The sequence below is a fragment of the Artibeus jamaicensis genome, unplaced genomic scaffold (assembly GCF_021234435.1).
Source record: "Artibeus jamaicensis isolate MK-2021 breed Jamaican fruit bat unplaced genomic scaffold, CSHL_Jam_final contig_399, whole genome shotgun sequence".
Taxonomy (NCBI): domain Eukaryota; kingdom Metazoa; phylum Chordata; class Mammalia; order Chiroptera; family Phyllostomidae; genus Artibeus; species Artibeus jamaicensis.
The window spans coordinates 374,032-389,842 of record NW_026521816.1 but is presented as its reverse complement, the minus strand read 5'-3'; the positions used below and the strand labels follow the sequence as shown (position 1 = coordinate 389,842).

The 15,811-nt window shown below is 37.1% G+C and overlaps 1 protein-coding gene across 8 annotated transcripts in view; it reads left to right on the top strand.

Annotated features, from left to right (window-relative positions):
• The window catches only part of CCDC138 (coiled-coil domain containing 138), a 144,074-nt gene that overhangs the window by 91,948 nt on the left and 36,315 nt on the right, over positions 1–15,811 (top strand). For all 8 annotated transcript variants that reach the window (XM_053665266.1, XM_053665265.1, XM_037138367.2 and 5 more), the window contains one exon: positions 4,678–4,870. In XM_053665266.1, the coding sequence (XP_053521241.1) occupies positions 4,678–4,870 (193 nt within the window). The remainder of the gene's footprint in view (positions 1–4,677; positions 4,871–15,811) is intronic.

The window sequence follows — 15,811 nt, the reverse complement described above, 5'->3', positions numbered from 1 at the left end:
TCTTTTCCTTCTGGTATCTCCTATTATTTGGATATTATTGCGTTTCATATTGTCTTGCGTTTCTTTTAATCCCTCTTCATTTTTTCTGAGCCTCTTTTCCTTTTCTTGCTCTTTCTGGGTGTTTTTTTTTCCATCTTTGTTCTCCAGATTGCTGATCCGATCTTCTGCTTCATCAATCCTGAGTTTGATTTCTGCCACTGTGTTCTTCAGTTTAGAAATATATTCTTCATTTCCTCTTGGCCCTTGTTGATAGTTTCTGTTTCCTATTTTATGTTGAAATAATTTGCAGTGAGTTCATTGTAGTTCCCCTGTAGTTTCTGGTAGCTCACTGTGAGCTCTTTGAACTTCCTGATAACTAGTGCTTTGAATTCAATATTTGATAACTGACTTGCCTCTATTTCATCTAGCTTTCTTTCTGATGCTTCCTCCTTCTCTTTCATTTGGGGATTGTTTTGTTATCTTCTCATTGTTTGTGAGCCTCTTCTTGTTAGCTTCAGCTTTTAAATTGATTTGTTTGGGCCTTCTGGGTTTATGGTGTGGACTGCTATGGTAGAATACGTGTGAGATTTAGTGGTGTTGTCTCTTTGATCCCCCATTCTCACTGGTGTTGTCTGTTCTTTAAGTTGGCTTTGTGTTTTTTTGGGGTTTTGATCATTTTAGGGTCTGTCTTTTGTGGGTCCTTCCCACTAGTTGGTTAACTGATGGTCACTCTGCCCACCACCTCTTGTAGTTTGTTGTGCTGGTGATGGTAGGTTTTGTTGAAGCTAGTTCTTCCATGTGCAGGGTTTTGGGGATTTCCTTTTACTCTTGTTCAGTTGTTTGTACTGGGCAGTTTCTCCACTATTTAGTTGTATTTCTAGATATGTCCTGGATTGAGGTTTGTATGGTTGCCACTGCCTCCTTCACCTTCTTCTGTTGTTATCTGTTGCTGGTTCCTTTGTTGTTGGGTTTCCTGTTTCAGTGGGTATCCTGGTGTTCACTGCTTTCATTTTTTTTTTATCTTCAGTCTGAGGGTTTATGTCAGCAGGAGAGTATTCTATGCTATTTACAGTAGAGAAGAGATAGGACATCCTTTGGCTATATATAGTGTTAACTGTGATCTTCAACCCCACTAGACACTTTTAAAAAAGGATGGAAAGAAGCTAAGACTCCTGTTGGGGAGGGAAGGATTGTGAGTTGGATCTAGAAAGCAGTAAGGTTGTTTGAGGTCAGATTATGAGGTAAGGTGAGAGGAAAGGATAGTAAATAGGTGCAGTGTGTGAGAGAATAGCATTAACCACTAAAGTAATAGAGTTCAGGAAACTGGGAAGTGGGCTGTGATCCTGAAGGGGTGATATGAAGTATTTACAGTTGTATGGAATAGCTATTATTTACAGTAATATTAGAGCTACAATGATATGACAGAATCTATGTGATCTGGATAACTAAATAGGGTAATAGAACTTTGAGTAGTGTGCTGAAGGAACACAAGTGATGTGAGGGATAGTAAAATAGCAATACACTGTGGAAGGGAGAACAGGGGAAACCTGTCAAATGATACAATATAAAGAGCCAAGCTAAGAAGACTACACAGAAAGAAGAGGTGTAGAAAAATACTACTAAAATAAAAGATGTAAGAATAATGAGAAAATAATAATACAAATATACAGTAGTTTGTAGTATCTCTACAATAGCAAAGTGAAAGTTGTCTCACTGTCTGAACCTTTGAGATGTCCCCTCTTTGAGTCCAACTCTGGTCCTTTCATAGTTCCAAGTTTTTGGTCTCACTTGTGGTTATTTAAAATAAAAGGCAGGAGAAGTGAGGAAGAAGAGATAAAATTGGAAGGAAAGGAAGGAGGAATAAAACAAGAAAGGAAGGAAGGAAGGAAGGGGAGAAAGGTATTGAAAGATAAAACAATAATAAAAATTAAAAAATAAAAGATTACTTAAAAACAACAATAACAAAAGCCACCTCTTGTTGGTTTCAAACTGGCCAAACTGGTTTTTCTGGTCTTGCTTGCTGTAGCAGGCTGTGGGGCAATTGGTGTGTCCTTTCCCCTTTCTGATGTGTACTCAGCTAGTCTTTGGAGCACTCTCCCAAGAGCCAATCTGGCTGGCGCCTCTCTCCAGAGCCTCAAGCAGGGGATCCAGGTTTTCTATAGAGTGGTCTTTCCCAGGGCATCATTGCCCTGAGGCTAGGGTATGTGCCCATTCACCTGGCCAGGCTGCCTGGGTCCCAAGGGTATGGGCCCGAACCCTTCCCAGTGCTATTGAGGAATGCAGGGCCTTCTGTAGAATCTTGGGATTGCTGGCACCTGGCTGGGTGGGGAATAGGTCAAGGGGCTGTTGCAGGAGAATTTTCCAAACAGTTTTTCTTTTTGAGAAATTCTTCCTACTCAGGCCTGCTGCTCAGTACAGCCCAGTTCTCCAGCCAGGCCAGTGACTATCAGGGTCAGTGCGTGTCACTTTGGGGCTCTCAACTCTCCCAAACTGGTGACCACAGAATCCGAGGGTGATCATGACCCTTGTGTGTTTGCCTCTTTGTCCTTATTCCCCTCTTAGCAACTTCAGGCAACAAGGTCTCTCATGGTGCTGCTCAAACCCTGCTTGACCAGGGAGGGAGGGAGCAGTTGACCCGGTTCTCTCCCAAGGACTCTGTGGCAGGCCCATGGCTCCCAAAGAGTCTGTGGTAGACCCAGGGTCAGGCTCCAGGCACTGGGCCTGGGGCTACAGTTGCGTCCCCATGCTGGTCCCTGGGACCTTATTGTCCTGCAGTAGTCTCTTTACCTTCTGGTTTTCAGTGTCTGCTACAATTTCTGGTCTCTTATTTTTGTATATGCTGGGGTACTGTTGGCTTTCTGCTCTGTTCCTCCGTAGATTGGCCAGATTTTTCTCCTGTGTGTAGGGGGAAGTGGAATCTGCTCCCACCAACTCCGTTGCCATCTTCCAACTCCTAGATCCTTTAAAATTTTTTTGAGTTTATTTAATTAGTGTTCAAGTACAGTTTTGTCTTATACTCCCAACACTGCCCACTCACCCAGTGCTCCCACCTCCCTCCCATTCCCCCCCGGCCTTAGTTTTTCGTCCATGTGTCCTTTATACTTGTTCCTGTGAATCCATCCCCTTTTCCCCTGTGATTCTCTCCCCTCTCCCCTCTGGTCCCTGTCAGCCTGTTCTGTATTTCAGTGTGTTTGGTTATATTTTGCTTGCTTATTTGTTTTGTTGCTTAGGTTCCTTTTAAAGGTGAGGTCATATGGTATTTGTCTTTCACCACCTGGCTTATTTCACTCAGCATAATGCTTTCTAGTTCCATCCATGCTGTTGCAAAGGGTAGGAGCTCCTTCTTTTTTTCTGCTGCATAGAATTCCATTGCGTAAATGTACCATCGTTTTTGGATTCATTCATTTACTGATGGTCATCTAGGTTGCTTCCAAATCTTGGCTACTGTAAATTGTGCTGCTATGAACATTGGGATGCATAGGTTCTTTGGATTGGTGTTTCAGGGTTCTTAGGACATACTCCTAACAGTGGAATTGCTGGATCAAAAGGCATGTTCATTTTTAGTTTTCTTAGAAAATTCCATACTGTTTTCCATAGTGATGGTACCAGTCTGCAATCCCAATAACAGTGAACTGCCTAGATACTTTTTAAATAAGCAAATTTCTCCTGATCTTATCATTCTAACATCATTATTCTAAGTAAAATTTTGAAATACTTTATCTTTTTACAGAAAGGTTTTAAAACACATATGTGTTATCTTTTCCTAGTGATAGTAAAAGCTATTGACAATATATTTAAATTAGATTGCAGTGCTTGTGCCCCTTACCACCCAATTATTTTTGGCCTTCGACCCTCGTAAAATCTTAATGTATCTGTCTCTAATTTTTATATGCAGAAATTCTAATTCTTGTTATTCACTTTGCAGGATTGAAACTGATTTGGGTACCAATTGGTCACAAATTTTCATAGGATGGGGAAACTTATAAAAGTCAGGGTTTGGAGGACTGGTAATGATAAAGAAAAATATAAATTATTTGTGTATTTGGTAAAAAGTATTCTCTCCATCTGCAGTTTGAAATGATTTCCCTTCATTTTAGAGGTAGTTATATGCCTTTATTTCTCTTTTGCCTATTTTATTTTTTTAGTTTGCCTTGTTAATAATTCTAGATTCTCACCCCGTATATTATTCTTCTGAAACTGTTAAACTTAATCAAAATCATTGTGACATTTACAGTTATACTGAGCTCTAAGTTAGTGAGGGCATAGTTGATCACTTTATAAGCTAATACTGTAAGGTGTACCTGATAAAGCCACTTAATACTAATGGTAGAGCAATGAAAAGCCTGTAGAGTCTGTCTCTATTACTTTGACCTCTCTGTACCAGAAGTATCTCATGATCTTATCCTTTTAAATATTTAGAAACTGAATTTCATTTCAATTTCTTTAATTTTCTTCCTAGAAAATTATTCTTTTCAACTTTCTAATTTTAGTAGACTACCCATTTATTTTAGAAAAATACATAGTAATAACTAATTTTAAATTGATTGTAAATTATTACTCTGCAGGCTTGCATATTTTCAACGCTATTTTTTATTTTTAATTAGCAAGAGATAGACTTATATTTAGTTCATATGTTAGACTATATTTAAAATGATATTTTCTGAACATAAGTATAATAAGATATATATTTTTTAACAGCATTCAACTATGACATCAACATTGAGGAGACTGGGTGAAGTCGTATTCAAAGGAGTAGTAACTAAGGGAATTCAGGATAATTCTTCAGAGCATTCTATGGATAATAAACCAAAGATAGCTTCTTTCTTTAGGAGTTCCAATTTGCCATTAAGATTTTTATCAACTTTAATTGTTCTCAAAACAGTCACTCAAGGTAAGCTTTCAAATGTGCTTGTGGTATAATTTTTATAAACAACCAAAAAGAATATTATATAATTGAACAATGTTTTTATAGTCAAATAGGTTTTACATTTCCAGAATGAGATTTTAAGTTGTTTTATAATGGACCCTGGCTAGTGTGGCTCAGTGAGTTGAGTGCCAGCCTGTGAACCCCAAAGTTTCTGATTCGATTCTAAGTCAGGACACATGCTTGGGTTGTGGGCCAGGTCCCCAGTTGTGGGCGTGCAAGATGCAACTGATTAATGTATCTCTTGCACATCAGTGTTTCTCTCCCTCTTTGTCTTCCTCCCTTCCCCTCTTTCTAAAAGTAAATAAGGTCTTAAAAATTGTTTTATAATGGTAGCACATTATAAAAACTACTTTTAGTTTTTGAATTTGAGACATTAGAGGCATTGGTTAAATTGTTGTCCCTGCCAGAACCTAAGTTGATTCTTTTGTATCATGTTCTATAACAATGTTGGCTTACCACTATCATTGCATTTACCATATAATATTGAAATTGCTCATTAATTATTTTCCACTAGAGCAGACGTAGGCAAGCAATAGCCCATTTGCCAAATCTGGTCCACTAGCTGTAAATAAAGTTTTGTTTGAACACATCCATGCTTATTTGTTGCCTATTGTCTATGACTGCTTTTGGCATACAGGAGAGCTTAGTAGTTGGCAACAGGACCTTTATTGCCCTCAGAGCCCATAATATTATTGTGTGGCCCCTTACAGAAAAGTTTGTCAATTCCTGTACAAGTTTTTTAAGTTTCACGAGGGGGAAAAAATACCTTTATACCATTATATCACCCAGCACCTAGCATAGTACTTCACATATAGTAGTGAGTGAAAATCAATGAATTACAGAATGTTTCAGTCAAGAACAGTGCTCCTGAGCTTGACTCACGCTGCATGTCCAGAAACTGAGTGGCTGGTTAGAGCCTGGCAGCTCATGGAGGACCTGGGCCAGAAGCTGAGCGACTGTGAATATTGTGGCCCAGACCAGGTCCCCATGCTCTCAAAACCATAGGAAGGTAGAAAAATGAAGCCTAGCCCTCTTCCTGTGGCATCCAGGAAGAGCAGCAGAACTCGGTTCATGGGTTTAAAGTCAGCAGGAGACTTATTTTTTTCTTTCCTCTCTCTCTCTTTTTTTTTTTCCCTTGTTTTCTTCTCCCAAGTGAGACAATAAGACATGGAGTTATGAAAGGCCTGGACACAGATCCATAGGTGGAGCACAAGGCTAACCCCTAAAATTGAGAAACTGAAACAAATGTCATTTTGCTATCCCATAGAGCTGGTATTTTATTGTGTATTATTATTATTATTTCATTATTTTTAAAGCTTTTATTTTATTAGCATTTTTAAAATTTCCTTATGTTTAGTTTTCCTCATTTTATTTATCTCTTTAATTGCATTGTTTGACTGGTTTTCCTCATTCTCTCTTTATTGTATTTTAATTTTCCTTCTTTCACTTTGCCTGTTTTCCAGTAACACACAACTCTTGATCAGGTACTTTTATTCATGTTATCCAAATCATATATTTCTTGTTATGTTATTGTTGTTCCAGTACTACTGTAAATAATTGTTGTTCCATATAATTGTACATACTACACAGCAAATCTCCATGATCTTAACCCACTTCACTTCAGTCCTGAGCATTATTATTATTATGGTTAACTGTATTCTTTCTCACACTATGCCTCCTTTCTATCCTTTACTCTCACTGTATCTCATCATCTAACCTTGCACAAATGCTCTATTTTCTGAATAGAGCTCACAATCATCTTCCTCTCTAACAAAAGTCTTATCTCTCTTTTACCTTTTATAAAAAGTGGTTAGTTGGGTGAAATATCACAGTTAATGCTATACTTATCCAAAGAATCTCCTGTCTCTTCTCTACTTGCTGGTACTTTAAACCCCTCAAAATACTCTCCTGCTGTCTTAATCCATTTTGCCTACCCCCTGCTACTGATCACATACAAGAAGAGGTGGAAGCAGAGAACATCAATATATCTGCTAGAGGAGAAAAACCACCAGCAAAGGAAACACAAAAAGGTAAAAACCCAAGGACAACAAGAGAGCCCACACAAACAGAATAAAAGGCAAACCTAGAGCATCAAGATGAGGGAATCAAAGAAACCATACCACTGAACCCTACCATAGGGTAGGAACTATTAATTCCTGCCATAGATGTTCACCCTACAAAGACACTAGCAAAGTGAAACATTAGGAAGCACAGAAAAAAAGAGAATAAATGGGGAGAATAAAAGAACATGCAATCAAAAGGAATGGGAGACACCCCACTAGAAGAGCAAAATGAAATGGAGGTAAGCAAACTACCAGATATAGAATTCAAAATAATGGTTATGAAGATGCTCAAGGAACTCACAGAAAACTAAAAGGAACTGAGTGAGAACTACAACATAATGAAAACAGAAATAGAAACTATAAACAGAAAACAGGAAAAATGAAAAATAAAATCTCGGAAATAAAAAACACACTAGAAGGAATTACAAGCAGGCTGACTGTAGCAGAGGATCAAATCAGGGAACTGGAGGAAAAGGTAGAAAGAAAACACCAAGAAAGAGCAAGAAAAGAAAAAGAGACACAGAAGAATGATGGTAAGGTAGTAAGGGAACTGCAAGACAACATAAAAGGTAATATCCATAAAATAGCAGAAAGAGAAGAAGAGGAACAGGAATAGAAAACCTGTTTGAAAGAGTAATGGTAGAAAAATTTCCTAATTTGATGAGAGAAAAGGTCATACAAATCCAGGAAACACAGAAAATCACAATCACGAGAAACCCAAAGAGACCCACTTCAAGACACATCAAAATTAAAATGACAAAATTCCAAGACAAATAGAGTATTTAAAGGCAGTAAGGGAGAAATGGGAAGTAACATACAAGGGAGCATCAGTAAGACTAGCAGCTGACTTCTCAATGGAAACACTCCAAGACAGAATGGCAAGAAATATTCCAAGTATTGAAAACTGAAGGCCTGCAAGCAAGACTACTCTATCCAGCATGGCCATCAATTAAAATGGAAGGCCAAATAAGGAGTTTCCCAGAAAGAAGAAGTCTAAAAGATTACACCTTCCACAGACCAGCTATACAAGAGATTCTAAAAGGTCTGCTTTAAGAAAGGGAAGAAAAAGTGAGAGAGCAAGGAACACAGGTATGAAAAAATGTCAGTGAATGAGTACCTATAAATAATAACCTTAAATGTAAATGGATTGAATGCATGACCCACAGATATTCTGCCTACAAGAGACCCACCTCAGGACAAAAGACCTACACAGACTGAAAGTGTAGGGCTGGATAAAATTTTCCAAGCAAACAGGGAAAAAAAGCCCAGGTAGCAATACTCATATCAGACAAAATAGACTTCAAAAAAGGGCCATAAAGAGAGACCCAGAAGGTCACTTCATAATACTCAACGGAAGAATCCACCAAGAAGACATAAACATTGTAAATATACATGCACCCAACATAGGAGCACCCAAATACGTAAAGAAAATCTTGAGGGACTTCAAAAAAGATGTTGACAGCAACACAATTATATTAGGGGATTTTAACACCCCACTGTCAAAAATGGACAGATCTTCCAAACAAAATATCAACAAAGATATTGTGGCATTCAACAGTGCCCTAAATGAAATGGACTTAACTGATTATATATATATAAACCTTTCTCCCCAATAAGCAAAATACACATGCTTTTCAAGTTCACATGGAACATTTTCAAAGATAGACCATATGATAGAACACAAAAGAAGCCTCAACAATTTCAAGAAAATTGAAACCATAACACGCATTTTCTGTACCACAAGGGACTGAAACTAGAAACCAACCTCAAGGAAAAAAACCCCAAACATCCACACACATGGAGATTGAATAGCATGCTATTCAACAATGAATGGGTTAAGAATGAGATCAAGGAAGAAATTCAAAAGTTTCTGGAAGTAAATGAAAATAAATTCACAACAAATAAAAACTTATGGGACACAGCAAAGGCAGTCCTGAGGGAGAAGTTCATAGCAATACAGGCCTACCTAAAAAAGATAGAAACATTTCAAACAAACAACCTAACCCTACACCTACAAGATCTTTAGGAACAACAACAAAGACAGCCCACAGCAAGTAGAAGGATTGAAATAACCAAGATCAGAGAAGAATTAAATGACATAAAGACTAAAAGCACAATTCTAAGGGTCAGTGTATCCAGGAGCTGGTTTTTTGAAAAGATAAACAAAATTGACAAGCCTTTAAGCAGAAACATCAAGAAAAAAGGAGAGAGAACACAAATAAACACAATCAGAAATACAAGAGGAAAGATTACAACTGATAGCACAGTTGTAAGAAGTCATTGTAAGAAATGACTACAAAGAACTATATACCAAGAAATTTGAAAACCTAGGTGAAATGGACAAATGTCCAGAAAAATATAGTCTTCCAAAACTCACTGAAGGAGAATCAAAAAGCCTGAACAGACCAATAATAGCTTATGAAATTGAAGCAGTAATCAAAAAATTTCTGACACACAAAAGCCCTTGACCAGATGGTTTCACAGGAGAATTCTACAAAGCATTTAAGGAAGAGTTAACTCCTATCCTTCACTGACTATTCAAAAAAATCCAAAATGATGGAAGACTCCCAAACTCTTTTTATGAAGCCAGCATCATCCTAATCCCCAAAGCAGATAAAGACACAACAAAGAAAGAAAACTTAAGGCCAATATTGATGATGAACATAGATGCTAAAATCCTCAACAAAATATTGAGAAACCTTATCTAGCAATGCATTAAAAAGATCATACACCATGATTTAATTGGATTCGTTCCAGGATGGAAGAATGGTACAATATTCACAAATCAGTAGATGTAATACATCACATAAACAAAAGTAAAGAACAAAATCAAATGATCCTATTGATAGATATGGAGAAAGAATTTGGTAAGGTACAGTATCCATTTATGATAAAAACACTCAGCAAAGTGGGAATAGAGGGAGAATTCCTCAACATAATAAAGGCTATATAGGAGAGACCTCAATGGACAAAAACTAAAAACTTTCCCACAAAGGTCAGGAGCAAGACAAGGTTGTCCACTTTCAGCACTTCTGTTTAACATAGTATTGGAAATCCTAGCCACAGTAATCAGACAGAAAAGAAATAAAGGTCATCCAAATTGTAAAAGAAGAAACAAAACTGTCATTGTTTGCAGATGACATGATAGTATACATAGAAAATCCTATAGACTCTGCCAAAAAACTGCTTGACCTAATAAATGAATTTAGGAAAACAGTGAGATACAAAGTCAATATTCAGAAGTCAAAGGCATTTTGTATACCGAGAATGAAGTAATACAAACAGAAATCAGGAGAAAAATGTTATTCAATAAACAAGATAAAATATCTAGGAATATACCTAACCATGGAAGTAAAAGACTTTTACTCAGAAAATTACACAACACTGAAGAAAGACATTAATGAAGACACAAACAAATGGAAACACTGCATTCATAGATTGGAATAATTAACATCATCAAAATGTCCATACTATCCAAAGCAGTTTATACAGTCGATGCAATACCTATTGAAGAACCAATGACATATTTTACAGATAAAGAACAAACACTTCAAAAATTTATATGGAACAATAAATGACCCTGAATAGGTGAAAAAAAATTGAGAAAGAGGATCAGAGTAGGAGGGATCACAGTACTTGATCTCAAACTGCATTACAAAGCCACTGCAATCAAAAAAGCCTGGTAGTTGCATAATATGGACCAATGGAACATAATAGAGAGTCCAGAAGTAAATCCAAATGTCTATGGTCAATTAATATTTAACAATGGAGGAAGCAGCTAAAAATGGAGTAAAAATAGCCTCTTCAACAAATGGTGTTGGGAGAACTGGACAGCTACATGCAAAAAAATGAAATTTGAGCACCAACTTACACCATACACAAAAATAAATTCAATGTGGATAAAAGAGTTAAATATAAGTAGTGACACCATTAAAGTCCTTCAGGAGAATGTCAGCTGGAAAATCTCAGATATTCCATGCAGCAGCATTTTCACTGATATATCTCCTAAAGCAAGGCACATAAAGGAAAGAATAAACAAATGGGAGCTTACTAAAATAAAAATACTCTGCACAGATAAAGAAAACAGCATTAACCTGTATGGGAAACATATTTTCTAGTGATACCTCTGACAGGGTTTGATCTCTAAAATATATAAAGATCTCAAATGACTCCATGCTAGAGAGACAAAAACAAAAATGGGTAGAGGACTTGAACAGACACTTCTCCAAGGAGGACATAGAGAGGGTCCAGATCATATGAAAAGATGCTCTTCATCACCAGCCATTAGAGAGATGCAAATTAAAACCACAGTGAAATGCCACTTTACGCCAGTCAGAATGGCCGTCATAAGCAAAGCAACAAACAACAAGTGTTGGAAAGGTTGTTGAGGCAATAGAACTCTAGTGCACTTATTGTGTGATTGCAGACTGGTGCAGGCACTATGGGAAACAGTATGGAATTTCCTCAGAAAACAAACAGTTAAACTGCCTTTTGACCCCACAATTCCACTGCTAGGATTATATCCTAAGAACCCTGAAAAACTAATAAAAAAGAACCTATGCACCCCAATGTTTATAACAGCACAGTTTACAGTAGGCAAGTTGTAGATGCAACCTAAGTGTGCATCAGTAAATGAAAAAAGTACAGTACAGTTGTCCCTCGCTATATTGTGGTTCACTTATTGCAGCTTCAGTGTATCGCAGGGAAAACCTGAGATACAGTGAAGCTGCAATATGTGAACTGTGATATAGTGAGGGACGACTGTATACTTCACTGTTGAGTACCTATATAGAATTTTTTATGTTGTTAAAATTACTTAGGCTTAAGAGTATAGAAACTATTTAAGAGCATATAAACTGTTTATAAAAGTGTGGGAAAGGTTAATAAGAGAGTGGAAGGGTTTTTAGGAGTATGGGAAGGGTTTATAAAGCCTTAAAATATATATAAATAAAATAAGTATAGCGCCACTATTTCACAGATTTTCACGTATCGTTAGGGTCTCTGGAATGTAACCCACAATAGGTGAGGGATCACTGTATGTTTACACAATGGAGTTCTATGCAACAGAGAATGAAGTAGCTCCTACCCTTTGCGACTGCATGGATGGAATTGGAGACCATTATGCTAAGTGAAATAAGCCAGGCAGGGAAAGCCAAATTACCATATGGTCTCACCTTTAACAGAAACCTAATCAACAAAACAAGGTAGCAAAATATAACCAAAGATATTGAAATTAATAACACAGTGACAGTAACCTGAGGGGTGGCAGTAGAGGGATAATGGGGGAAAATGGGTAAGGTTTTTCAGGAATATGTACAAAGGGCACATGGACAAAATCAAAGAAGGGTAGGATCAAGGATGGGGAGTGGGGATGGCTGGGGTGGTGCGGGAAGGATACGGGTAAAATGGAAACAACTGTTCTTGAACAACGATTAATTAAAAAAATAATAAAATTAGTTAAAACATTACCAAACATCAGAATGATGTGATTATCACATTTTGCCACTTATAATGCACTCATTTTTATAATACTTGACCCATTATTTTTGTGTGTATTATACATGGAATTATTATACCCATTTTGTAATCATTATAACCATGTATAGTGCACATCCATATTTTTCTGCAAGAATTTGAGTAAAAATGTGCATTATATATGGCAAAATACAGTAACTGAAAAGGTATTGGATATCTTACTAAAAATCTAAATGATAAATTTTGAAAGTATTCAATTGTGTTTAAAAATTTACAGCTTGTCTGGTGGTATACCAAATAACTGCCCTCCATGAAAACACTGTCTCCCAATTTTTATTAATTGACAGTGTTAATAAAGGGACAATTTAGTTCTCCAAATTATAAAACCACCCCCATCTGTGATTAATTTTTGTTGAATTCATTTTTTTCTGTAAAGTTTAAAAACAAATCTTTGGTAAAATACTAACAGCTGCTAAATCTAAATGGAATTAGTAAAACATGGGTGTCTTTTATATCATTTTTTTCCTATTTTCTCTCTCTGAAAAATTCAGAATTAGTCACTTGAAATTTTAAAAAAATGTAATGGAATCTCTGATAGATTTAAAACTGTGCCAACTTCCATAGGAAGTAGGAGTGAGAGTATACAGAAGTTCTACAGGTTTTTGTTGTTCATCCTAGCAGTGTGTCTCATGGAAAAGCAGCTCTGTGGGCTAAATAATAGATGTGACTCAAGAACAGGGAGCTGTTGTAGTCTGTAGTTTAAAATATTGGCGAAATCTGGGTGTAACTAAAATTTAGTATTTTCTTATTTTAATGTCTTAGTGCATATAATGAATCTCTAAAACTTGAATATACTATATATAGCATTTCCCAAACTTACTTAACTTCCAATCCCTTTTACTCCCTTACAAGACTAATTTTCTGAGTAAGGAAAGTCTTACTCTGAAAAGTCTTTCTGAGTCTTACAGTTTATGAAATGCCATTGTGATACCTTATGAAGATCCAAGGAATAGTTTTCCTGTCCCTTTATTGCAGGGAGAGAAAGTGTTTTCACAATAGAACTGCAGTTTTCCCCATTTAGAGCAGTGCATCTATATCCTCATTTGCATCTTCATTGACAAACCAGAGTGGCTCCATTCCTAGCAGTCAGGACGCTGGGTTTTGGATCAAACTGTCAGGTTTCAGAGCCTCATTTGCATGCAAATGAGAGCTCTCTGTATAAATCAGCTTCCCCTCTTTCTCAGTAGAGCACTTTTGGTTTCCCTTTATGACTGTTCCCAAGCTGGAGCAGCAACATCAGAGTTGCATTTGTCTCTCTGTAGTGGAGTGGAGCAGAGCTATAACACCAGAGCTGTAACAGGAAGGCTGCTCATTCACTGTTGAGCTAATCCACAGCTGAGCTGTTTCACAATTGAGCTGTTTGCACTGAACAAAGTCTTGCCCCTCCATACATCAAATTAGGGACTCCTGTTGACCAAGGCGTCCTTAGGTTGACAATATATAGATTTGTAAGATAAGACCTGGTGTTTATTGAATGGATAGTGCAAATAGAGTGTTCATATAAGAATCAACATAGAAATACTTGGTGTGAATTTGATATTATAATGCTAAATTATTTATTATCTCTGAAGATTATTAATCCCCCTATTACTGGTGATTAGTTTACAGAGGTTAGATGATTGCACCACAGCCACACAACCAGTATTTGACAGTCTGATTCAGCTAAACTCAGCTTTCTCCATATGTAAACCCCACACTCTTGACCCTACTATATGACTTCCTAAGAGCGTGTACTTCCTGTGATAATAAAATAATAATAACAACAAACACATCTGGAATGGAAGTCAAAGGCAGAACAACTGTACTTGAACAACAATTAAAATAATAAAAATAAACACATACCACTTACTATGTTATAGGCTAAGCACTATATATATACTAACTTAATCCTTTACATGTTATTAGATATCAGTATTACTAATATCTCATATTTACAAATGAGGAAATGGGGGCATAGAGAGATTAAGCCTATATTCTTTTTTTTTTTAAATAAATTTATTTATTTATTTTTGAATTAATTATGCTGTTACAGTTGTTCTATTCCCCCCTTCATTCCCCTCCACCCTGCCCCCCCAACCCCACCATTACCCCCCTTTAGTTTATGTCCATGTGTCTCAATTCCTTTAGGTTCTATATTTCCCATACTATTCTTGCCCCCCCCATCTAATTTCTATCTACTGTCTATGCTACTTGTTTTCTGTACCTTCTCCCCCCATCTCCTCCTCCCACTCCCCTGTTGCTAACCCTCCTTGAGATCTTCATTTCTATGTTTCCACTCCTGATCTAGCTGTCCTTTTAGTTTGCTTTCGTTTTAGGTGTGGTTGTTAATAACTGTGAGTTTGTTGTCCTTTCACTGTTCATGTTTCTTTAACTTCTTTTTTCTTAGATAAGTCCCTTTAACATTTCATATAATAAGGGCTTGGTGATGATGAACTCCTTGAATTTGGTCTTATCTGAGAAGCACCTTATCTGTCCTTCCGTTCTAAATGAAAGTTTTGCTGGGTAGAGCAATCTTGGTTGTAGGTCTTTAGATTTCATGACTTGGAATATTTCTTTCCAGCCCCTTCTTGCCTGTAAGGTCTCTTTTGAGAAATCTGCTGACAGCCTGATGGGGACTCCTTTGTAGGTGATTGTCCCCTTACCTCTTGCTGCTTCTAGGATTCTCTCCTTCATTTTAATTTTGGCTAATGTAATTATGATATGCCTTGGTGTGTTTCTTCTTGAGTCCAACTTTTTTGATACTCTCTGAGCTTCTTGGATTTCTTGGAAGTCTATTTCCTTTGCCAGATTGGGGAAATTTTCTTTTATTATTTGTTCAAATAGTTTTTCCACTGGTGGTTGTGTCTTTCCCCCCTTCTGGTACCCCTATAATTCGGATATTGGAGCGTTTATAGATGTCCTGGAGGTTCCTAAGCTTCTCCTCATTTTTCTGAATTCTTATTTCTTCATTCCATTCTGTTTGATGATTTTTTTCTTCTTCCTTCTGGTTCACTCCTTTGATTTGAGTCCCAGTTTTTTTTTTCATCTCTATGGTTTTCCTGTGGAATTCCATTCATTTCCCTTAATTTAGCCTTCATATGTTTCTCTAATTTGTGGCTATAGTCCACCAGATCTGTGAGGAAGCTGATGACCAGTGTTTTAAACTGTGCGTCTGAGAGATTTGCTATTTCTTCGTCACTTAGATTTATCTGTGGGGCTTTGAGGTCTTCCTGCGACATTTTTGGTCTGTTCTGGCCCTTTAAGTGGGAGGAGCGGCGCCTTGGATTCCCAGGTCGCTGGGTTGTGACGCTGTATGTGGGGGCGTGGT